This window comes from Argentina anserina, chromosome 2 (assembly GCF_933775445.1).
Source record: "Argentina anserina chromosome 2, drPotAnse1.1, whole genome shotgun sequence".
Taxonomy (NCBI): Eukaryota; Viridiplantae; Streptophyta; class Magnoliopsida; order Rosales; family Rosaceae; genus Argentina; species Argentina anserina.
In genome coordinates this window covers 21,261,132-21,284,203 of record NC_065873.1, presented here as the reverse complement: position 1 = coordinate 21,284,203, position 23,072 = coordinate 21,261,132, and the positions used below count along the sequence as shown (strand labels likewise).

Sequence of the window (23,072 nt, the reverse complement as noted above, 5' to 3'; positions counted from 1 at the left end):
GCCACCACCACAGACGGACTCAAAACCCTTCGACTCAGTTCCTTTGCTTCTTTTATTTAACCCAAATTTCAAAACGATCGAATTTATTTTCTGAATTGGTAGTTGGTCCTGAAATGATTAGGGATTTTCCTATCCGTTATTCTGGGAAGGTGTCGTTTTGGATTTCTGATGTTGTGTAATGGGGGCTGATGATGAGAAGCGTTGGGGCTAGGAACCAACGACGCCGTTCTTATGCGCAGTTGTGTGGATTTCCCATTTCCATCCACACCACAATCGGCTGTCGTTGGCTTGAGGAATGTGCCAATATGCTAATCTGAGGCCTGTCTTTCATCTCATCCTTTGTTTTTGCTTGTTCTGAAATCGCATAAAAACTAAAAAAAGATAACATCTTTAACTGAATTTTTTATTTTCCTCATTTGGTATAGCTACAAATTTTAGACACTGAATTCATGTGAATTGAGCCTTCAAAAGGCTTTGAATTCCCTCACGACCCTAATAATTTGGCCAAGTACAAGTAGGGTTGAATAGCCAATTTTTCAATACATATGGCAATGACACCATTGGACCTTTCAGTTTCCTCACAGTAGAATCTCCTGTAGACTTGAACACCCTCTTCAATGGTTTTCACACCGGGCAGAACCTTCTCTAGGCTCTCTGCCTTCAACATATCAGAAAACGAACCATACGATCTGACTTCCTTAACCTCGACAACAAGACATTTGTTGAAGAGGATCGGAGCTCCTGTTTCGATTCGACTGTAGTTACCAACGTTGCATCTTCCTTCGGTTGTCTTTATGCCATGTTTGATTTGTGTGAAGAAGGGCTCCTGAACATGGAGTTCAAAGTCTACTGATTTGAGTGTGTTGAGTAATTGGGAATCCTGGTTGGAAGTGATGGATTTACATAGGGATAGTGATAGTTGCTTGTATGAAGGATTTGGGGTTTGTTCTTGCGTGGAATTGGTGTCGATTTTCGGGTTGTTGAGGAGATGGGAGCAGAGGTCAGTGGGCAAGGTTAGGTCGATTTCAGGGTACCCTTGATGTGGGATTCAAGGGTGAACTTCAACAGCTCTTCCATGCTCTCTTTCAATTTGGGTTCAACCATTTTGACTGCCGGGTCTCACAAATGGGGAAAAAGCTCAGTCCAGAGGTAAACCTAGTACCAATCAAGTATATAATAAGCCTATCTTTGAATTACTAAACTGACCTTGATTATCTGCTCGGATACTTTCTGGAATGTTTAGATTATGATTGTTCTCTGTGCAGCAGATCGAATTAGGAATTTAGGATGAATCGGAAGGTACATGCATGCTCTCTGTTTGTCTTTTTATAGCAACTAAATAAACTGTCAATGCATTGCTAGAATAATTTTGGTAGACTTTTTGAATTGAAAGACTCAGCTATGAAATTTTCAGTTTGTTAAAACTGATATAAGTTGGAATGGTAAGTAGGCATGTAGAAAGAAGGATAGGTGCTGTATAGTTTGACTAGTAGGTTTGAGTTCCGGAAGTTGTTAGAAGTGTCTTCATGCAGGATTAGAATAAACTGCTCTTGCACTCATAGCTCAAACTTTGGTACTCTCGAGTCTCAGCAACATCTGGAGTACTCTGAGAGAGGTTCTTTTGCTTGCTACACTATTTATTTACGCGGCTACCTGGGGTGTTCTAGCTGCGGTTGTGCCAATATTCTGATAAAGGGTCAGCCATGCATGGTGGAGGTGGTCCGGGTGGAGGTCCTGGAGGGGGAGGGCCTGGAGGTCCAGGAGGACCGTGGGGTCCGGGATTTGGCTTCTTTGGCGGGTTTGGCAATGGCCTATGCGATATGATATGTTCTTGGTAAGTACTGAATTGAGATATTTTAGTATCTCTTGTGCTTTGTTATTGTTACTGCAGGCAATGTGTTAAGTGTGTTAAATTGAATACTGATTTGTGTTACGATTGGCCAAATGGCAGCTTCCACTGCTTGTGCTGTTGTTGCTTGCTAGATGAATGCTTTGGTGGGCCTCGTGGTGGATATGGACCTCCTGGAGGACCTCCTCCTCCATTCTGATGAAGTTTATTTGTTACTACTATACTGAGGTTGGCTGCATCTATACTTCTATGTAGTACTTAATAATCAAGAGCTCTATATATATAATTATGAAGCTCTCTACTGGATGCAGCTTATTATTGCCACTTTGCATTTTGAGTTTTGTTAATGTCAGCTTATTCTGACCACATTTGTTAATCTAAACTTCAGTGAAAAGTTGTGACCTTCATGCTGAATGCTTTAGTTACAGTGTTACGAGAACCTTGGTTACTTAAAAATCGAAATGAGAAAGACACTTGTTCACCTGTAATCAATCCCTTTGAGAGATGTTTTAATTTTTCAATGAGCTCCTGGAGAATGATCTTATATTGAGCTATATAAGTACCAAATTTTGAAGACTAATTGATGCACTAAATATTCTACTTTCCGTTCCCACGTAAATGACATACATAAATCATGCAGTGATTAGAAGATGGCTGTTATTTCTTCTGCAGAATAGTATGAACAGTAGGATGATGGATGAACTGTATGTATGTTTCTGATTGAAACTCAAAACTGTCAGTCTGTTGCTAGAGCAATTAGGCGCGTAGTCCACTTCCAATAAACTTTCATGAGCTGAACTCTTACTGTCACTCAGTTGCGGGGTGGATTTGTATTTATTCTTGAATTTAATGACTCGTTCAAATGTTCAGATTGTTTGTAGTCATATAAGTTGGAATGGTAAGTAGAAAAATAGGATAAGTGTTGTCTGGTTTGACTTACAGTTACAAGTTTGAGTTCAAAGAAGTTGTTAGAAGTGTGTGAATGTGGTGCTGGCAATGGGATTACATAGGGGGTAAGCTAGCTCAAGTTGGATCAGGCTGATTAGCCGATCAGCTACATCTGGAGTACTCTTACAAAGTTCTTTGCTTGCCATTCTTATTTTACTTTGCTACCTGTGTTTGCTACCTGCGGTGTTCCTAATATTGAAATAAAAGGTCAGTGATGGATGGTGGAGGTGGAGGTGGAGGTGGAGGTGGAGATGGTGGTGGATGGGGTGGAGGTGGAGGTGGTGGTGGATGGGGTGGAGGGGGAGGGGGAGGGCCAGGTGGCTGGGGTGGAGGTCATGGAGGCGGAGGGCCGGGTGGTTGGGGTGGCGGTCCTGGAGGCGGAGGGCCGGGTGGTTGGGGTGGAGGTCCTGGAGGGGGTGGGCCTGGTGGATGGGGTCATGGGCCAGGAGGACCAGGTTGGGGTCCAGGTCCTGGAGGACCATGGGGTCCTGGCCTGGGAGGACCTTGGGGTAGGCCTGGTGGATTTTGGGGTCCGGGATATGGTGGCGGGTGGTGGGGTGGACCTGGTGGGTTCTTTGGTGGCTTTGGCAATGGGATATACGAGATGATATATTCATGGTAAGTATGACTGGGTTTTGATGTTTTACTATTTCTTGCGCTTGCAATCTACGTATGTAGACATAACTTTTGAGTGTTGTTCTTGTGAATTGCAGTTTCTCTTGCTTGTGCTGCTGTTGTTTAGTAGATGAATGCTTTGGCGGACCTCGTGGCGGATACGGACCTCCTGGAGGACCTCCTCCATTCTGATACAGTTTGTTTTCCTACTACAGTACTACTATTATGAGGTTGGTTCACTTGGTTTGAATACCAAATGTAGCCACCTAATAATTGGGAGTTATATATAGTATTAGTCATGCAAGTGGTTACAAGTAAGACAGATTATTACTTGCACATTGTGTTTTGAGTTTTGTTAATGTAGATTTTAGTGAAGAAAGTTGTATTGTGTGAGCTTTATGCTGAGTTCTTCAGTTACACTGTTACGAGAACCTTGTTGTTTACTTCAAATTGAAATGATAGATACTTATTCTTCCAAATGCAATCTTTGAGACATGATTGAATTGTTTTTTTTTTGTTCGATGAGCTCTGGAGAAATATCTTATTAGATATTTGAGCTATGCAAGAGTTCAGTGGCAATTTTGGTAGGTGAGGTATATTGCCAGGGTTCAGGTTTGTTAGAACTGTTTGCGCCTTTTGCGGTAAGCAGAAATTTGAATGGTTGTGTTCTGCAACTGTATCTTGGATTGTAGATCGAGTTACTGAAAATGCCATGTATCAAAATGTACTTCGTCTGTAAATTTTGATTGTCTGGGAGTTTAATTTGTTCAATGTTGGGAACTTGGGATTGCTGAAACCAGTCTTATGATATATGAGAGCGTGGGCATTAAAATCATGGTTCCATTTGAATTTCTAAGTGTGATTAGAGTTTGGGTATGCAATATAAATTGGAAATAAACAAGGCTTTAAATAGCATTCATACATCAGATGTTGAGACATGTAAAAACTAAAACTACAGGTAGAAAGCTACATGACCTTTTTGTCTCTAAGAGAACTGGAAACTGCCTTGATGGTGTTATTCTGGTTTGAATTATTACAAGAGTTTGGTTCACGGCGATGATGATCGGGCCAGAGGAAGGCACCCATGGCAAAGTCTCTCTTGCCGGCCAAGTCGCCATGCGCAGACAACCCATACTGTGCGAGAAGACGGTCGAGCTTCCACTCAGGCATGTTCTCGTAATCCTTTCTGCTGTACCTTGGGTAGTGAAGGGGTATCTGGAAGTTACTTGCATTCATCTTTCGGCTTTCCATGATCTTTTTGGTAGCTTCTGGTTTGTGTCTGAAGGTGGTGGTGTTGTGGAATTCTGTGATTGAAATGAGCATTATATATATAGACAGACTCAATTAGAGATTAGTGTTTAAGCCAGGCAGGTTCAAGAGGCATGGTACTTGTTCACATGGATTGGTTGGCATACCTTCTCCTACTCATACCAGAGTTGCTGTCCGTTACTTTCAGTGTGATCTTCAATCTGGAAACAGCATGACTTTTCCTCATGCTTGTTTGCTGATTGCATATACTCTCCTATGAAGTTCTGAATTATAATTAAACATGAAACTTTTGATTATTTGAATAAAACATTGTTCGTATACTTGCTGACCAAAATTAAAGAATTTGCTTTGAAAAAAATTTCAACTCTAGACTCTGCCCCATCTACTCATTTTCACTATTACAGATGGAAAGTGTGCTTGCTAGGTGAATCGGTGGTACTACATAATCCAACATCTAATAGAGCAAGGCGAAATCAAAGTGATAAATGGAAGTGGTGTTTGGCATCTGAATATATCAATCTCCTCCGTTAAACAAATTGCATTTTCACTTCCCCTAAAAAATTGCATTTTTCCCATTAAAAAAAATTGCATTTTCACCATATTTTTTAGACATGCATTTACTCTCAAAGCAGTCGATTTCGTTACCGGAACGAGAAACACATGCAAAACTTTATGAACTGCACCTTCAATTGCTGTCACGAAGACAAGAAACAACGTACGTACACAAATACTTGAAGTCTTGAAGACTTGAAACATACTAGATAGCTAGTCACAAATTTAGCTAACGATATTGAAGGGAAAAAAAAAAATTCTAACGGAGTCTCTGAAATCATAAACAAGAACTTTGTATGTGTGCAAAGAATATTGGTTCAAACCAATGATCGAGCACACATTCGTGAAGAAAGCGTATATGTTTTTCTTTTTAGTTTTATATAGTGATTAGTACGAGTCTAAGAAATAAAGTAAAGAAAGTGATGAGGGAGGTGGCGACAAAAAATTTCTTTTTAGGATTTTTCTTATATAGTTGTGAAGACTTAGTTCTAACAGTTCAAAAATCATTTTCAAAAATAAAAACCGGAATCGAATTGAATTGGTTGTTTTGGTGCGGTTCCTCTAGAGTTAGTAATTTTTTTTAGAATCAAATCGAATCGACCATTTCGCTGCGGTTCCAATAATTCTAACGATTCTCAGGTCTAAAGTCCCGATCATACTGGGAAGTGGGAAGCAAGAGTATGGCTTCCTATTGTGGAACCATAAAACTCTCAAAGAAGCGTTGGACCAATGCAGCATGAGAAGACTGTCATCGCAGGATGAAGTTCCGAAAACTATAGTTAACTGGACTCTCAATGCACCCGATAAATCTAATCCAATGATAGTTTGATTGTTATAATGTTTCCATATGTATAATACTGGCAAGTAAAATTGATCCCATTGTCAGAACTTCAGGCTGGTGATGAGGTCTAGAGGCGATTTTATAATTTCAGTTTCCAACCATTTACAGAAAACTTTACCAAAATGTATACATCTAAAAGTGCAAGGCACACAAGAAGCTTGACTATCAGCACTTGTAAGGTTATGCTATTTCCACTTGTAAGTTGCAGCTATTGTTATATATTACTCTACTATGTCCTGTTCCGGAAGTAACCGTTCATGAAGAGAATTTTGCTCCGGTGAAGGAATATGTGGAACAAATCCTCTACCCCCAAATATAGGACGCATGACGGTATCATCAAACATACGCCAATAGTAATGTACCGAAGGAGTTGGTCTTGTCAAGAGCATACGCAGATTAGGACGAGGAGTGTTATCACTCCCAGACATGCTGTCCTGTTTTGGATCGTCCCTGTTAGTCAGGATTGGTAGAACCAGAGACATCTCAGATGATATTTCTGGCAACATTGTGTTACTCGATTGTTTATGTTGTGGTAGCAAGAACCTTACAAGAGGCTTTGTCAGTAATCCGCATACCTACATTGGCCAAAGAACAATTAAACGAGTGAACTCAAAACAGAAAAGTTTTTTATATACCAGACTATGGATCAGCATGTCAAGTTAATTGTAGAGCCAGGATGAAGTTTTTACCACATTAGTGAAGAGAACTACTGTAATTGTACTGGTGATCATAATAGCATTTCCAGGCTGTTGGGTGCGCCCCGACATTGTAAACTGCAAAACACAGCATTCAAACTTTGATGGAAACAATTTCAGATGAATAACCAGAGCCCAATAAGTCCAGTAACATTACTATAACATCCTAAATACAGACCCCCATGCAAACTTTACACAGGTGGAGAGCAATATATGCAAGCACTCTTTCTCCTAGTCAATCAAGGAAATTACAACTGAAGGGGATTCCAGATTGATGATGATTTATTGGATGGCATGCCAAGGAAAATGGAGTTAATAAAAGTTTGATTTATTCCTTACCCAATTATAAGCTAGAGCCACAGATACTGCACCTCGCATGAGTCCAGCCCACCATACTGTTACCTGTTTGAGTTATTGGTATGAAGTCACTAAGTAATTTAAGAGATTTAAGGTTCAAAGTAACAGATGGCATATAAAATACTACCTGCTGCTTAAACCCAATTTTTTCATTCTGAGATTTCCTAGTTAAGTTTGAAAGGAAACATAGAGGAAATACAGAAGCTGCTCTTCCAACCAGAACCAGGACAAGTAGTATCGAACTGACACCGATTGATTTCCCAGGACTGTAGAACAGACGAAATTAGTCCCATATTAAAAGATAGTACAACATATGATTGCAAATGGAAGACCAAATTATGTTTCAACACATTAAATGGTCTGCAAAGACTTGTTTTAACAAGGAGGGCTTTAGGCTGCCGTACAGTTGATCAACAATATAAGCGCCTATTGATCATTCATTTGCTTAAAGGCGTTACCTCTTGCTTACAAATTTCCACTTCTCGATGTCCAAGGCATCCATACCAACATATAGAAAGATAAAAATCTCTGAAATAAATGACAGTGTTGCGAACCCATGCCTGCAGATGTGAAACCAGCAGATGTAATTTTTGTTCCATTTCTACTTCCATCTGCGCGTACATTTCATGTACAACAAGAAGTGTGCGCGCATCACAATTTTCAGTTCTTTGAAAAATGAAAAACCATTGACAGGGTTCACTTACTTGGTTGTAACTCTTGATTTTTCAGTCACATTATGCCAGGTGTAGTGTGACATGACAATTCCACAAAAGAAAACAGTAAGAATGCCGCTTAGATCGAATAGCTGAAAGATAAACAGAATTCGTCAGCAACCGTGCAAATTAATGGATGTCAAAATGGATCATTCAGTCCAAAAGGGTCAATCAAATCTTTACTTCTGCCACCATGTATGAAAGATAAGCCATCAGAATCATCAGTGCAACTTCACGATCAGTAGAGTGCCTGGAAATAATAAACAACACCCATCACACGATTAAGTTGAGCAATCATTGATAAATGCCTAGTAGAAGACCTTACATATACTACCAGCACTAAAAGAGGGAAAAAATAAAACACAAAAAAGAAAAAGAAAGAGAGTGCAGAATAGCTACCTGCCAAGATACAATTTCTTTATGACATATGCAGTGAGCAATCCAACCTGCAAGTGCAGACAAATGTCACTCACCAAAAAAATCACAAAGGAGAGAGAGAGAGAGAGAGAGAGAGAGAGAGAGAGAGAGAGATACTCACAACTATACCAAGCACTGTGCTTGTTATAAACAGATAGATGAAGTTGCCAAAGAGCCCCATGGCAACGGTTGAGGTGATGTGGGAGAGATCAAACCGCTGGATTGCATTGAAGAGTACCACAGATGTAGCATCATTCACAACACCTTCTCCAAAGACTAGACTGTACAGTAAAGGTGTCTCATCTTGATTAAGCACCTGGAACATAACATGGAAAGTTGAGAACGCAAAATTGTTTCTAAAATCCACTCATCTTTTGCTTCTGTGTGCGCAATCGTGGATTAAAATAATACGTACTTGGAGAGTGCAAACAGTGTCTGTAGCCGAGAAGATAGCTCCAAGTGCTACAAGTATTGAAGTGAAACATGTATAAGAGCACATAAAGGGAAAAGTAACAATTCAATACATGTATCAGATACATCACATTTTGAACTCTTAACAGTTGAAACATAATATAACCAGTAGTGCAGTTTATGAAGGTGATGATGATGATATGTGTATAACATTATTGCAGAAGCCTTAAAATGAAATTCATTATAACATTTCAATTTAAGTCATAGAGTGAGGCAGAAGATGTATCAATATGGCAAATTAAGTTTATGCAAGTAGGATGGAAAACTCGTATAGATCAATTACCAAGATAATCCTTGAGATCAAGAAAACCAATGTCCAAATTTCTGAACATAAGCGTCGCACCTGGATCAATATGATTTAAGTTAAAAACAACGATAAACCATAGCTTTGACGAGTATCTGTTACAACAGAGACATGAAGCTTACCCAGCCATATAATCACAAAGGATATCAAACAGCCAACAGCACCCAACAAGGAGATTGTGATAAAGTTCTGAAAAAACTGCTTCTTTTTCACTTGGAATCTGGTATCGGAGAACAGAAAAACCAAGGAACTAAGTACATACAATTATAAGTGCTCACCGCAGCGAAACCATCAATGACTCGTTATGTAAATACACATATCAGAAGTTGAGAACAAAACGTGAAAGCTCAGATACAGAATATATAGCTTACTTACCCGGCATTAAATATAATAGGCGGCAGAAGATATATGAAGAAAAGATGTTCATCAAATACAAAGGGGTGTGAGCTTTTCCCCTTGGTTGTTACTAGAATAAAGATCCCAGTACAAAGACCCTGCAACAAGCCATAACAACAATCACCCTCATTCTTAGAAACATGCAATTACATTGTACATAATTACAACATTCATACTTACAATGAAAAGAGCAGTAACAGATTCAGTCATCCATCGACTCTTCTCCAGAAGATGACCAATCACAATGCAAAAGCAAAGAAGCACCACGAATAGAGTTATTGAATCAACTGAGGCATCCATCTTCATAAAAAGAGTGGTCCAATCCATGACTAGGCTCAATCTCTCGACCAAGTCCAACTAAAATCCCCACTGTCACAAACACCCAACATAATAAATAGTCAACCAAAGTGTTCATATATCTCTCTGCTAAAATCATAAAACCCATCTCAAGCTCAATTTCAGGTACCAAATTAACTCTGCATATGTTTTTATAACCATACAATCCCAAAACAGGAAAACATTGAGACTTGGAGCTTAAACCAAGTTCATTTGTTACATATAAGTCACCGAGCGACACAAAGCTTTAGCCTTAAGAATTTTGACGTAAAGCTGCAAACTTTGATATCAATGAAAAAAAAAGCAAGATAACTCTCACCTGTGATCGCTAGAGCATAGCAATCCGCTGCGAATTGGGATGTCAAAGACTTTGTAAAGACTGGATTTTTAGAGACGGGAAGAGTTTTAAAGAGAGAAAAACTGAGGAGGGGGAGGAAGGAGAAGACGAATGGGATTCCTTAATGGGAAAGCAAGCAAAGGACTCTACAAGCTATACCAGGAAAGAAAGGACTTCTAGAAAATGAGAGAAAGGTGGTTTGATAATCGATACAGTGCATTAACGGACACCGGAGGTTGTGGTACGTCGTGGTTAGCTAGCCGTTGACGTTGCCGGCGAGAGGAATGAGTCTTTGTGAATGATTTTTTGGAAGAAGAGAAATGGCTTGTTGTAGACTCCACGCTACGGTTGACAGTTGACACGATTAGAAAGTGGCCTTGTTCTGGAAGACCAGGTGTCAGATTCGAAGTGGCATTTGAAATCTAAACTGGTTCGTTGTTGCTGTTAGAAGACGACAATAGCTCAACCTCGGTGAAGACTCCGTAACCTGCTCTGGTTCTTGTTTCCAACTACTAATCTTCTTCTTCTTGTTTTAGAAATAAAAAAAAAACACACACTACTAAATCTTCTTAATTTCTGAGTATTAAAATTGTTGGACTTTTAGACTTTCCCAACACATAATATTTTTTTTGTTGCTTTGACACCCATACAAATTTCATTGTTGAAGACTTGAAGATACGTACTGCATGATTTCTCATCTAGTTTTATCTGAAAATTGATCGTTGTTTGACACGCTATCAATCGGGTGGTTAAAGTTCATGCTAGTTGTTCTCCTCATGACAGTGATATTTTAGTCTTGGAAATGGTAAACTCAAACTAATAGTACGTAATAATCTAATAATAGTATGAGTGTTTGATCGATATCATTAGGTTAGAGTTTGAGGCATGCTAGTTTAATCATTAAGGCCTTGTTGAATAGAACCCAAATACTAAAAGACTAAAAGATAAAACCGAGTTTAAAAGAAGAATTATAACTTGATTACAAAAGAACAACTTGGGGATTGAAAACACCACTAATCTAAGTGGTGAAACTATACTTGAACTCCCATTAAGTTTAATTAACAGATTAGATGCACTCCATTAACAGCTATACCAAAATTAAATCATAAATTTATAAATTTTGCTAAATAGTTACAACTTACAACCACTCATTCTATTTAGGAACATACAGAATCAGAGTATAAAACCGATAGCATAGTCAAAGAGTGGCAGATGAATTATATTAGTGCTGTTTTAACTTAATAACTATCGAATTTACTCAATGTAACTGTATTTAAAGTGTTTAACGGTCGAAATAACTGTATTTTAAATATTTAAAAATTTATTTGAACCGCGCTGGACAAAATCTTATGTCCACTGTACGATTCTTCACATACCCAATTCACTATCAAATTATTGGTCAGATGTCATTTTACAACCTGCATCTATTGCTCTAAATATTCCTCCTTCCTTGATATAAAGTCCTCATCATCGTTTCCCATTAATCTAATCCTTGTCATAAAAGGAAAAAAGGGATACCAGTTCTTGTTGTTGGGCCAATTCAGCACAGTTTGACAAAACCTCGAACCCGAACCCAAAATCTACACAAACCCGAAGTACCAATCGGATTCAGACAAGTAGAAGAGAGAGAGAGAGAGCTAAAAGATAAGGAAGCGTGGTATTGGTAACAGGACCCATCTCAGCCATCACTGCTCTCGGCGACTCCAGCACAGAGGAGTCACTCGCCACCCCAAAACCCTAATTTAACGGCGACCTTTCTCCTCTTTGCTTGCATTTCGGACCCAACTCCGTCGTAGCCGGCCTCACCTGAAATCCTCCAATTCCTGACCTTGTTTGACGCGGTTTCTGAGGGTGTGTGTGGCTCAATCTTACATGGGCTTTCTGAAAGGTTAGCCTTTTACTGATTTGGAGAGAGATTTGTGGGGAAAAGTTTAAATATTTGATTCGATTTGGCGGTTTTGTTAGTTGATTCGTATCAGTTTGTTTCAGTTATTGGTCGTAGATCTCAGATTGGGTATTAGTGACAGTTATAGGGTTTGAAGACTTTAGGCTAATGGGTTTAGTTAGTTTGCTGATTTTATGTTGAATGTGGGCTAGTTTGGAGGTATTTAAGGTTGTTTGGTACAAGGTTTGTAGTTAGTTGAGGTGTAGATAGGTTAAGGAGGTGGTGAAATTGTGATGTCTTTCAAGAGTATACTTCAGGATATGAAAGGAGAGTTTGGGAGCATTTCGAGGAAAGGGTTTGATGTGACATTTGGGATGAAACCGAGGTCACACCGGGTTGTTCAGGACACCTCGTTCAGGATTGATACTTTGAAGCAGAGTTGTTGGGCTAACATGCCGCCGGAGCTTTTGAGGGATGTGTTGATGAGGATTGAGGCGTCTGATGATACATGGCCTCCAAGGAAAAATGTGGTTGCTTGTGCCGGTGTGTGTAAGAATTGGAGGGAGATCATGAAGGAGATTGTCAAGTCAGCAGAAGTTTCGGGCAAGCTGACGTTTCCAATTTCCTTGAAGCAGGTTTGTGATGCTGGATTTGTATCTGTTTCTGATTGTGTTCTTTTTCCTGTACTTAATTTGTAGATGAAGGAAAATACAATCTTAGGTTGAGTTTAGAAATTGTGGTGTCGAGAATATTATGGCCCTCTGATAACTGTTATTGTTAAATGTTTGGGTGACTCTCACATACAAAGTTTGACATGCCTTATCATGATGTAATCCAGCATTCAAGTAAGGTTATAAGTTATAAAACTCAAATGACAAGTTCAGTTAGATATGTTAAACTTAAGACTGACTATTGATAGTGTGGAACATTTTGGAACATAATTTTCAGTTTTTGGAAAACCATTTTTGTTGTTGATATGATTCTTAGATTTTGGGATATATTGAGATTGTATCATAGTTATTTCAAAGCTACTTCACAGGTTTTCTCTTACGTGTTGCGTAACATTTTTGCTCTTGATTGATATGGTAGTACGACACTAACATCTTGTTGATATTTTATCCTGTTGTATCTGCCCCTTCTCCACTGAGCTAACAATTGAAACCTTTTTGCTTATAACCTGCAGCCTGGACCCAGGGACTCGCTTCTCCAATGCTATATAAAGCGGAGTCGTAGCAACCAGACATATTATCTTTACCTGGGCTTAAATCAAGGTGAATTACTGAATATTTGTCCTGTCTGATTGCGCTGATCCAGTTTTGCTCTTCCTGGGATTAATCTGCTATCATGAGTCCAAGTGCTCATGGTAAGAGGTTGATGTGGTTTTAAGTTTGGATTTGTTTGTGTAATTGGACTGGAACAAGTTATAAAACACATAAAAACAAATTCAGGTGTAGTAAGACTCCTTTATGAGAAGTGAGATAATAAATTTTGAATTTTTACCTTTATTGTCTGCCCTTGTCAGCTTCAACTGATGATGGAAAGTTTCTTCTTGCTGCGAGAAAGTGTAGACGCCCAACATGCACAGATTATATCATCTCTCTGAATTCTGAAGATGTGTCAAAAGGGAACAGTGCCTTTGTTGGAAAGCTCAGGTATGCTTATGTGGCCTGAAATTATTAGCTCTTCATCATAATTCGAAATTATATTCATCATCTCATTTTTCCTTTATAACAGATCAAATTTTCTGGGTACCAAGTTCACAATCTATGATGCACAACCAACTAATACTGGTGCCAAAGTCACTAAGTGTCATTCCACCAGACTTGTAAATATGAAACAAGTGTCACCCAGAGCTCCTGCTGGCAATTATCCTGTGGCGCACATTGCTTATGAGTTGAACGTCTTGGGTTCCAGGTATGAAATTGTTGTTGAAGATAATTACTGAAGCTTTACGACATTTATTGTTTGATACCTTTTTAATATTTTTGGGTCACCGGCAGATTTGTGGCTGATCATTATTCAATTGCTAGTTTCTATTGTAACATTTTAGATAAATTCTAACATATAAATCATCTTGATCAGAGGTCCTAGGAGAATGCAGTGTGTAATGGACAGTATCCCTGCTCGTGCTGTTGAGCCAGGAGGTGTGGCCCCTACGCAGACCGAATTTGTCAATAGCAATTTGGATAGTATTCCATCACTCCCTTTCTTCAGATCAAAATCAGGTCGTGGAGAGAGTGTTCAATCTGGGTTACAATCTGGTCAGAATGAAGGCATGCTGGTATTAAGGAACAAGGCACCAAGGTGGCACGAACAACTCCAGTGCTGGTGTCTGAACTTCAATGGGCGGGTAACTGTTGCTTCTGTCAAAAATTTTCAGCTTGTTGCTTCTCCAGAGAATGGAGTTGCTGCTGGCCCAGAGCATGAAAATGTCATTCTTCAGTTTGGAAAAGTAGGCAAAGATGTATTCACAATGGATTACCAGTATCCAATTTCAGCCTTCCAGGCATTTGCTATCTGCCTTAGCAGCTTTGACACCAAGATTGCTTGTGAATAATTGACAAGCAAGTTGAAGTCCACTACTAGTGTTTGGACTCAGTGTTTCAACTTACATAGTTTGTACTTATATGATGAAAACAATTCTTCTCTCCTTTTGCGTTTTCAGAGTGCTTTCATATTGTCGAGATGTTTGATCTTACATTCAACGCTAATGTTACAATCCCTTGAGTCTCCTCTATTTTCTGGTTTTCATGTATTATGGAAAGAGCTGTTGATCAGAAACAGTAATATCTTCCAGAATGTTAGAAAGAGAGAAAGGTTATGCAAATTGGGCCTTCCTGATGTGATGCATTTTCTATTGTAAATACCACCTTTTCAAATTTCTATTTTAGTGTATTGGATTTATGACTTGCAGAGCTGTTGATCAGTGAGGAAGCCTGATCGAACTTGAGGGCTAAGAATGCCTGGCATCCTGTTTTGGCTGGCTATTCATGCTGTCTTGCAGAAGCTTCCTCCCTCCATTAATTCCTCTACTAGTAGAAGAATCAATCTCCCTAGTCCTTACTGCCTTTGCCAAAAAGAGAAGTTATTTCTCCCATACAGCAACACTGCAATCAGCACAGCAGATAACCTCCCATTCTGACTGCACCGTTTTCACCATCGGTAAATTGAGCTTACCGGTAGCCCAGGAAAGTTGGACATTCAGATTTAGGATTTGGTCCAAAACTGTAGTGAGGGTTTTTCTACTGCCCAACTTAAGTTGGTGACTAGAAGAGCATATCATGAAACTTATACGAGGTTTATAAAATTTTAATCGTTTTAGAACCTCAAAGTTCGTTAAAACATTTTCCGTGAGTATATTTTTCAGTATCTCTTGTTTTGAACACTAACAATTCACATGTTAACATGAATGAATTAATATTTTATAGCAAAGTTACCGCCATTTTCTGATTGTAATTATAGAAAATGCAAAAAACACCCCTTCATAGATTCAAGAACACAAATTATTTAACCAAACAATGTAAACAAAGCCACCTCATTTCTTCAATACCCATGAAATCAAACTACCTCCCAATTATACTCTAGTGTGGCTTCCACTAAGCACAGTGATTAAGTTATTCTTAGTCTGATCCAACCTTGAAACCACACTTTGACTCCCACTCACACACGATGTTTGGCATGCTGAGATGATTGAAATCCCATTCCCTCTTCGACCGTTACAAATTGATGCACCTTCCTCTTCACGCCATTTTTCCTACTTGTTCATGGGACCCCCACTACGCTCCCCACCCTCGATTCACTGAAACACCCAGCTAGATTTCAGTCCTCCTTCCCCACATTTCCTAAAATGCCCTCCATATCCGCAGCCAAGAAAGACAAAAGATCAAGCAATTTCGTAAATTCCGAGATGTTTGAATCCCTCAAATTTTGTAACATAGTGTTTACTTCAAATCGTGGGATATTACGTGTCGAGATGTCATTGGCTTACAGTGTTAACATAAAGACAAACAAATACGCAGGCTGAGGAGTTGGCATTTAAATTCGCAGTCTCTCTCTCACTGTCTCTCTGAGCTCAGAAGGAAGGTATATGTGTGAGAGGAGATTCAAATCCCTAAGCCCTCTTTCAAATCCCAGGTACTTTTTTCCTGCCTAACTTTCATTTCTGGATCCTGGGTTCTGAAATTCGGTGCTTTTGAACACTTGGGTTCTTGAGTTTTGGTTTTGGTTGATTAAATTTTGAAGTGTTTTGGGGGGTTGAATTGAAGGTAAGAAGGAAGAAGAAGATGATGAAGAAGCAGCAGCAGGCGTCGCATTACTGGCTGTTTGACAGCCGAAGCAACTCGACAAGAACTCCATGGCTTCAGTCGACTCTGGCTGGTACACTCTCTGTTCTTGACTTCTTGTTTCTTGTTCTAGATCTGGTGTTTTTAGATGTTACTGTGGAAATGGGGTTGTGATTTATGACCGTTGTGGGTTTTTGAGGTTCTGAGATTTGAAAGTTGGGTTCTTTTTTTGGTTTTTGTGGTGGGGAATAGGGGACCCTGGTCACCTTGTGTATAAAGTTTGAAGCTTTTAGGTGAAATGAGTGAACATATTTGGGGGGACTGGTGGGTGAGATTGGGAACTGAATAACTAAGTGGGGTATTATTTAAACAGAAGGGTGTCAAGTTGCTCATCTTCAATTCTGTGAGTAAGTTTCATAGATTGTGATCTGAAATTAATGAATTGTTCAGCTTCCGTGTAATTTGAGTGATCGGAATTGCGGAGACTGGTGGTGAGAGTTGATTACTGAGTGTCATTGTTTTTATCTGAACACGAGAATTTCTTGCCTTTGGTTATGTAAGAAATTAGATGCTAAGTTTCGTACATTAGTTTATTGCTTATCAAGATTAATAGTCAAAATAGTTTAAACCGACCATCCTTGCCAATAAAATATGTGAAATAATTGAAAATGGATTGGTGCAGATGGATACAAAAGGTTGTATGGCTTTGCTATATCAGATTTGCTAAATTGTGGTCTTTACATGTGTTTTAATTTATTTTATTAAATTCCTTGGACTAAATTTTGTGGCCGGCAACACCTTTGTTTATGATACAGTTTTGTAAAATTTTAGTTGAGTTGAGCTCAGGCATTTCAAGGTTAACTTTTTTAATGGCCACTCTTGATGGGTACAGTAATCAATTTTAGAGAACTTTGATAAAAATGTACTTTCATAGTATGTAAAGAGTAAAGACACAAATTAAATCACAGTGCCTACAAATCAATAACATAGCTTAAGTTTGTGGGTGGTCTAATTGGCTTACTAATGCCTATTATAATTGATCGTTAAGGTCTTCTTGAGGTCCCCTAGCACAAAGGAATGATAGACGAGGAATGTTGGTGATAGGGCTGGTAAAATTAACGATGATCCTTCAACCAGAGGTGTAATATATCTTATCTTCAAGGCTCTGGTTCTAGCCTTCTGGGTATATCTTGTCAATGTTTTGATGATTGTATAGAGTGCAATGGTGTGTATGCAATTATGCATAGTGTTCTCTGTAATGGCCCTCATTGCAGTTTAACAAAGGTCCACGTTCCACAGTAAAATCTAAAGGATCTACCTTTTTGTTGATCTCTCTTTAGCTTGAGATATGATATCCATGTCATCGTCATGTTTTGGACCTACTAGAACCTAGTTGTTTTTGAAAGAACCTTCCTTAGGCACATAGTATTATTCCATTAGAACAAAGAAAGAGTCTGTGGGACTCAAAAATGTATTTATAAATGTGCAATATCATTTCTTCTCTCTTCTTGCTTCCTGTTTTATTGTTATTTGGCAACTTCATGATTGTTTATATGGGCCTGGAAGGTTTTGTACCCATCAAACAAAACTACATGTATATTTAGACCTCAATACAACTGTTAGCATCATCTTGATGCATGCACCAAGGTGATGCTACATATGAATTCGGATTGTTGATGCCAAGAAGGTTGTTTGGTATAGTATGAGTCACTATTTGTTCATGTGCACCACTATCACTTTACTAAATGTATTTCTCCTTTAATGGCAGAGCTGGAGAAGAACACAGATGCCATGCTACAGCTGATTCAGGAAGATGCAGATTCTTTTGCCCAACGTGCAGAGATGTATTACAAGAAGCGACCACAGCTAATCGGCATGGTTGAAGAATTTTATCGAGCTCACAGGTCATTAGCTGAGAGATATGATCTAGTTAAGTCTGATTCGGGAACTCGCCTCCTGACAACATTAGGGTCTCCTTTCTCAACCAAATGCCATTCAGAAAAGTCAATGAGTGTGGTGGATGAAACCTACGATAGCCTGTCTGAAACCTGTGATCCTGAGGAGTACACTGAGTCTGAAGTTGATGATCCTGAAATTGAGGATGAAACCCCAGTTAATAAAGCAACAGAAGGGAAGGTTTCATGCAGAGTCAGTGACGATGAAGTGAGGAAGTTAAAGGAAGAAATAGAGAGGCTCCAAGAGGAAAATACAATTCAACAGGCTCAGCTAAAGCAGAAAGATGATGAGAAGAGAGAGGTAATAAGACAGTTGAGTGTAGCTGTGGATGTTTACAAACAGGAAAATGTGAAGCTGAGAAAGTATCTTGCCCGAGAATTAGCAGATAATTCGAGTCCCTTCTTCGAGTTTAACAAATTGAAGGCTACATTTCTAGGGAAGTTGTTTAACAGGTCCCCAAAGTCTCATACTCCAATTGTTGCACTCTAGCTGTCGGTTAGCAGGTTTGCAATTAGTATAATTATAGGACACAGTTTATATAAATGTTTATATTGGGGTAATTTCCCTTGTAATTTATGTAAGGAGTCTAGTATTTCCTTCAAAGACTGCTTCTCAGGTTTCTTATGTTGTTGGTGTGTTATTCTGCATTGATTGTAACTCAATTACATTGGTATAAATATGGTAGCCCCTATTTTGTCTTTGTTATTTGTTGTTGATTCAAGAAACTCATTTGAAGTGTTGCATCCATGCAGCAGACACAATGGTCATTTATGCGAACAACAATTATAAAAGACTGATCCAGCCGTTATTTTTCTGAAGAATGACATTCTGCAATGACTGCATTTACCCTATCATCATACTACAGCACTTTATATACTACCAGAATAGTTTACAGACATAAAGTGGAACCACTACTATTACACAATAATTGAAGCTTTTTCAGTTCCACCAAAATTACAAAAACAATCTCTCAAACCTGCATTACACAGAAAACCAGAAACCCAAGTAAGAAAAATCCATGTAGAGGCAGAGCTGAAGAAGTGACAGAAACTGAATGAGAAACTGGCATAGGAGCCCCAGATGGTGAAGCACCCAATTCTGGTTCAGGAGCAGCAACAACAGCTTCAGGGTTTGGTGGGCTTGGACTTGATGGGATTGTGGGCAGTGATGACTCACTCGGAGAAAGTGGCACACCAGAAGGTGAAGGGAACAAAGGAGAAATGTCTGGTGATAAGGTTGGAGACGAAGATTGTGGAGCTGGAGCACCTGGTAAAACTGCAGGTGCTGCAGAGATTGAGGAAATTTTAGTAGCTAGTGAAGAACCAGAAGAATAAGCCATGAAGAACATGAGCATTGCCATGAAGGACCTAAAAGAAGCCATAATTAATGATGATATGGTAATCAATCTAGTTCAGAATAGTAGAGCTTCAATAAATGTGTGCTTGAGTTTGGGGAAAGGAAAAGGGAATGAAAATAGAGTAAAGAGTTGGGAAGAGGTATGTAAGGCTTAAAAGGGTGAATGTGATGAGAAAGTGGTTGGTGGGGACTAGAAACAAGAGAAAGGGCCAAACCACAAACGGAACCTTCACCTGCTGTTGGTAATACAGCTCTACATGTTTTGCTAAGTGACAAGATTGGTGTTGTGATCTTTCTTCTGTATGAACATGAACATGAGGTGTCTATCTTCCTTTCCATCTTAATATCTTTAAGTTTTCTGCACTTGGCCCGTGAAGCTTTTAAATCTTGGCAGCTATGCATTAAAAAACTATGTTGGTGTCTAGTGATAGCTAAAAATCTAAAATGCCATAAGGGTAAGTTTTACACTCTTTATAACTTACAGGAAACAGTGAAAAACTTGTGTTTAGGTCATTGAAGCAAAAAAGTTATAAACTTTGCTGGTGTAAGCTTTCTGAAAGCAGCAGATTTGTTATTGCTGATTATGAGGTTAGTCATAGGAGAAGTCATTTCTTTACTGGAAAGGGGTCAGGAGCTTAATAATGAAACAATGATCACTAGTGAGAATGAGAGGTGGAATCCACTTGGGGATGGTTCTGAAACTTTCTGGGTTTGTTTATAATATTCCGATGATGGGCGTGGCTTTGCTTTTGAGATCCTTAGAGCAACCGTGGCTGATCCAGTAGGCAGTAGTGAAATTGGTGTGGTGAGGAAAGGTGAGTAGGGTAGAATGATGGGTTGTGTTGTTTTGGAAGGATATTGGAACGGGCAGACGAGTTTAGAACTTGAGATTAGTAGAGCATGCATGTGGGAACATGGTCTTCTGTGGTCACATTGTGTAATAGTGAGGCGAATAATTTTAGTGTTCATCACATTCTAAAGGGAGGGAAATAATGTCAAGAGAAGGCCACATGCACGGATAGCTCCATAATTTAAGACTTAAGAACTGACTGCAGGAATAGGTTTTGGGTCGGAGCCTTTTGTTACTATAACCAAGAAGATCTTGCTGGTGTAGATTAGCAAAAAAAAAATATATATATATAGTTCCTATCTAGAGTGAAGTTTCACTCTGAAATTACAGAGTGAAGTTCCAATTTTGGCACACTTTTCGGTCAAATATTTTCAACATAAACGATTCAATATTTAGGTATGTTATTCAAGATCATCTCTACAAAATTTCATCTAATTCGGACATCGTTAAGGTATTGAAATTAGATTAAATCAATAAATGAATTAAAACTGTTCAACGTGAACCGTTCATGTAAATCTCAATTTTGAAAGCTCAAACCATTGTCAAACTGGATGAAACTTTGTAGAGATAATCTTGAATAACATATCTAAATATTGAATCGTTTATGGTGAAAAAATTTGATCGAAAAGTGTGCCAAAATTGGAAATTCACTCTGTAATTTCAGAGTGAAGCTTCACTATGAATAGAGACTGTATATATATATATATATATATATTAGTACCGAACGACAACTTAAATTAAAGTTTAATGAAAAAAATCTAATTATAAGATGATCATTTTTTTAAAAGGGGTTTGAAACCTAACTTAGATGGGAGGCTCATCTCCATGTCCGGTTTCATTTATTAAAATAAAAAATAAATTTTGCAACGGAAGGGGACATAATATCTGAACCCCGTGCTACATTATAACTACGCATCATATCCTCGTAAATTACATTCTGAATGATAGCAGGAGTCTCCCTTAACCAAACATCATCATAATAAGACACACAAGTAAGGTGAGCTAATCTATCCGCAACACCATTTGCTTCACGGTAAATATGTCTAATCCTAACATAATGAAAAGCCTGAAGAAAGCTTTTACAATCATCAATAACCTGAGTTACCTCTGAATAGTCCACTGTCTCCCTGGTAAGAGCAGCAATTAGAATGGCTGAATCGCTCTCAATGTCAATATTCGACTAACCTTGACGAATGCCAAGTTGCAAGCCAACTCTACATGCCTCCGTGTCCATATTTAGAACTAAGAAGTCATCTTATTTAAATAGAAATTAGAAAAAGTTAACAAGTTTTCAACAAAATTAGAAAATAGTAACTTCTTTTAATTTTTCTAACTGTTTTGCCCTCTCATACTATTTATCTTCATCTTTTTTCTTCTTATTATAATTTCGGTCATAACTTTGTCATCCAGCGATGGATTTGAGCGTAATTAGTACTGTTGGAAATATCTCTTTTTTCTTTTTCATTTGATACCATACCCACTCTGAACCGACCAATGTACACGGCTTATAAACCCTCACAAGGGGTTGTCACCGTCCATGGTGGTGCTCCACGCTTTTCCGGTGAAACCGAAGCCCAATGTTCCTTAATTTATTAATTCTCTTGATTCTGAGCACATTCATATCAATCTCCTTTGAATTTAAACATAATTTTGCAGATTTACAAATTTCTCTTGGCATGTCACACATGCGGTCACACTTGCAGTCACACCACCAATAACACCAATAGTCACACTAGTTTTTACAATATCGACATTGTGACTGTCATTGTATCTGGTAGTGTGACTATCCATGTATCTGATACTAAACTGCACTTGTGACTATGTTGTGACAAAAAAAATGTGAAAAAGAAGAAGAAGAAAAAGAAGAAAATAATGAGTATAATTAAAGAACATTTGTATGTTGTTATGTGATCTTAAATTTCTCAAATCAACTAATACAATCTAAATATCGACACTGATGTTATTGTACAAAACACCATCAGTCACACAGTCACTAACAATCACACAAATAATTTGTCAGCTACACTATTAGTCACACTACCAATCACACCACCAGTCGCACAAATATTTTTATATACACAAATAATTCGTCAGCTACACTATCAGTCACACTACCAATCACACCACCAGTCGCACAAACATTGTTATATGACAAGTAGTGTGACAAATAGTGTGACGCATAGTGTGACATGTAAATTACACATGTACTTGTGACGGGTAATGTGATGGATAAACTGATAGTTATACAACCTTCCACACTAGTAGTCACAATAAGTTTATTACGTGACATGTGAGATTTGAGCGGTCTTAAAAAACAAATTTAACTCTTCCGTACCAAAGCTCAACAACAACTCACAAATCATCTTCAACTCTGAGCACGTAGAACAAGACCAAAGACTGTCTTTAGCTCCAATCAGTCACCTCTCTCTACTTCAAAACTCCCAAATTCTCTCATAAAAAGTATCAAATTCCACAGAGCACAAAACTTGACCAAACTATTTTTGTTTCCAGAAAGCAAAACCCTCATAATCGAATCGAAAGGGGGAATCTAATTTCCGGCCATAATTGAAGAACCTAACCCCTCAGTTTCTAGCCAAAAATTTCCGGTAGTGGTGAAGAAAGAAGAGTTTGAAGAAGGGTCT

At 38.6% G+C, this 23,072-nt stretch overlaps 7 protein-coding genes across 8 annotated transcripts; 4 read left to right on the top strand and 3 right to left on the bottom strand.

Moving 5' to 3' along the window:
* Positions 1 to 60: 60 nt before the first annotated feature.
* On the bottom strand, positions 61 to 1,042 carry LOC126784164 (uncharacterized; the record flags this gene model as incomplete). Its single annotated transcript, XM_050509650.1, has 1 exon — positions 61 to 1,042. A coding segment is annotated over one exon (558 nt), but the record flags the coding sequence as incomplete, so codon positions are not given.
* LOC126784937 (uncharacterized) lies at positions 930 to 2,243 on the top strand. 2 transcript variants are annotated; one of them, XM_050510486.1, is made up of 4 exons: positions 930 to 1,149; positions 1,269 to 1,299; positions 1,668 to 1,834; positions 1,952 to 2,243. In XM_050510486.1, exons 2-4 carry the CDS (start codon positions 1,288 to 1,290, stop codon positions 2,046 to 2,048), a joined length of 276 nt encoding a protein of 91 aa, XP_050366443.1. In that variant the 5' UTR covers positions 930 to 1,149; positions 1,269 to 1,287; the 3' UTR covers positions 2,049 to 2,243. The 2 variants fall into 2 exon arrangements, with proteins under 2 accessions (XP_050366443.1, XP_050366442.1); XM_050510485.1 differs by lacking the exon at positions 1,269 to 1,299.
* Positions 2,244 to 3,011: 768 nt separating this feature from the next.
* LOC126784163 (uncharacterized) lies at positions 3,012 to 3,891 on the top strand. The gene is made up of 3 exons (XM_050509648.1): positions 3,012 to 3,024; positions 3,070 to 3,415; positions 3,511 to 3,891. The coding sequence occupies exons 1-3, from the start codon at positions 3,012 to 3,014 to the stop codon at positions 3,602 to 3,604; spliced, it is 453 nt and encodes a 150-aa protein (XP_050365605.1). The 3' UTR covers positions 3,605 to 3,891.
* A 2,237-nt stretch (positions 3,892 to 6,128) lies between these two features.
* Positions 6,129 to 10,587, bottom strand: LOC126784934 (sodium/hydrogen exchanger 1-like). The gene is made up of 15 exons (XM_050510483.1): positions 10,083 to 10,587; positions 9,608 to 9,796; positions 9,407 to 9,525; positions 9,154 to 9,251; positions 9,011 to 9,070; positions 8,672 to 8,718; positions 8,378 to 8,572; positions 8,239 to 8,285; positions 8,023 to 8,089; positions 7,831 to 7,931; positions 7,585 to 7,686; positions 7,254 to 7,392; positions 7,109 to 7,171; positions 6,764 to 6,847; positions 6,129 to 6,649 (listed from the first exon to the last, which is right to left on the bottom strand). Exons 2-15 carry the CDS (start codon positions 9,752 to 9,754, stop codon positions 6,296 to 6,298), a joined length of 1,623 nt encoding a protein of 540 aa, XP_050366440.1. The 5' UTR covers positions 9,755 to 9,796; positions 10,083 to 10,587; the 3' UTR covers positions 6,129 to 6,295.
* A 1,159-nt stretch (positions 10,588 to 11,746) lies between these two features.
* On the top strand, positions 11,747 to 14,722 carry LOC126784936 (tubby-like F-box protein 3). The gene is made up of 5 exons (XM_050510484.1): positions 11,747 to 12,620; positions 13,169 to 13,256; positions 13,508 to 13,637; positions 13,720 to 13,899; positions 14,068 to 14,722. The coding sequence occupies exons 1-5, from the start codon at positions 12,279 to 12,281 to the stop codon at positions 14,540 to 14,542; spliced, it is 1,215 nt and encodes a 404-aa protein (XP_050366441.1). The 5' UTR covers positions 11,747 to 12,278; the 3' UTR covers positions 14,543 to 14,722.
* Positions 14,723 to 16,039: 1,317 nt separating this feature from the next.
* LOC126784396 (protein NETWORKED 3C) lies at positions 16,040 to 18,921 on the top strand. The gene is made up of 3 exons (XM_050509862.1): positions 16,040 to 16,119; positions 16,251 to 16,362; positions 18,037 to 18,921. The coding sequence occupies exons 2-3, from the start codon at positions 16,269 to 16,271 to the stop codon at positions 18,711 to 18,713; spliced, it is 771 nt and encodes a 256-aa protein (XP_050365819.1). The 5' UTR covers positions 16,040 to 16,119; positions 16,251 to 16,268; the 3' UTR covers positions 18,714 to 18,921.
* A 154-nt stretch (positions 18,922 to 19,075) lies between these two features.
* Positions 19,076 to 19,705, bottom strand: LOC126784532 (classical arabinogalactan protein 26-like). The gene has a single exon (XM_050509997.1). The coding sequence runs from the start codon at positions 19,603 to 19,605 to the stop codon at positions 19,195 to 19,197; it is 411 nt and encodes a 136-aa protein (XP_050365954.1). The 5' UTR covers positions 19,606 to 19,705; the 3' UTR covers positions 19,076 to 19,194.
* Positions 19,706 to 23,072: the final 3,367 nt, after the last annotated feature.

Coding starts and splice junctions, on each gene's coding strand:
- LOC126784934 (XM_050510483.1), bottom strand. CDS start 9,754: ATGGATTGGACCACTCTTTTTATGAAGATGGATGCCTCAGTTGATTCA. Junction 9,252..9,406: donor CCTATTATATTTAATGCCGG/GTAAGTAAGCTA, acceptor CTCCGATACCAG/ATTCCAAGTGAAAAAGAAGC. Junction 7,932..8,022: donor TTTCATACATGGTGGCAGAA/GTAAAGATTTGA, acceptor TTTATCTTTCAG/CTATTCGATCTAAGCGGCAT.
- LOC126784937 (XM_050510485.1), top strand. CDS start 1,126: ATGGGGAAAAAGCTCAGTCCAGAG. Junction 1,150..1,667: donor GGAAAAAGCTCAGTCCAGAG/GTAAACCTAGTA, acceptor GGGGTGTTCTAG/CTGCGGTTGTGCCAATATTC. Junction 1,835..1,951: donor TGCGATATGATATGTTCTTG/GTAAGTACTGAA, acceptor GCCAAATGGCAG/CTTCCACTGCTTGTGCTGTT.
- LOC126784396 (XM_050509862.1), top strand. CDS start 16,269: ATGATGAAGAAGCAGCAGCAGGCGTCGCATTACTGGCTGTTTGACAGC. Junction 16,363..18,036: donor GCTTCAGTCGACTCTGGCTG/GTACACTCTCTG, acceptor CTTTAATGGCAG/AGCTGGAGAAGAACACAGAT.
- LOC126784532 (XM_050509997.1), bottom strand. CDS start 19,605: ATGGCTTCTTTTAGGTCCTTCATGGCAATGCTCATGTTCTTCATGGCT.
- LOC126784163 (XM_050509648.1), top strand. Junction 3,416..3,510: donor TACGAGATGATATATTCATG/GTAAGTATGACT, acceptor TGTGAATTGCAG/TTTCTCTTGCTTGTGCTGCT.
- LOC126784936 (XM_050510484.1), top strand. CDS start 12,279: ATGTCTTTCAAGAGTATACTTCAGGATATGAAAGGAGAGTTTGGGAGC. Junction 13,638..13,719: donor GCCTTTGTTGGAAAGCTCAG/GTATGCTTATGT, acceptor CCTTTATAACAG/ATCAAATTTTCTGGGTACCA. Junction 13,900..14,067: donor TTGAACGTCTTGGGTTCCAG/GTATGAAATTGT, acceptor CATCTTGATCAG/AGGTCCTAGGAGAATGCAGT.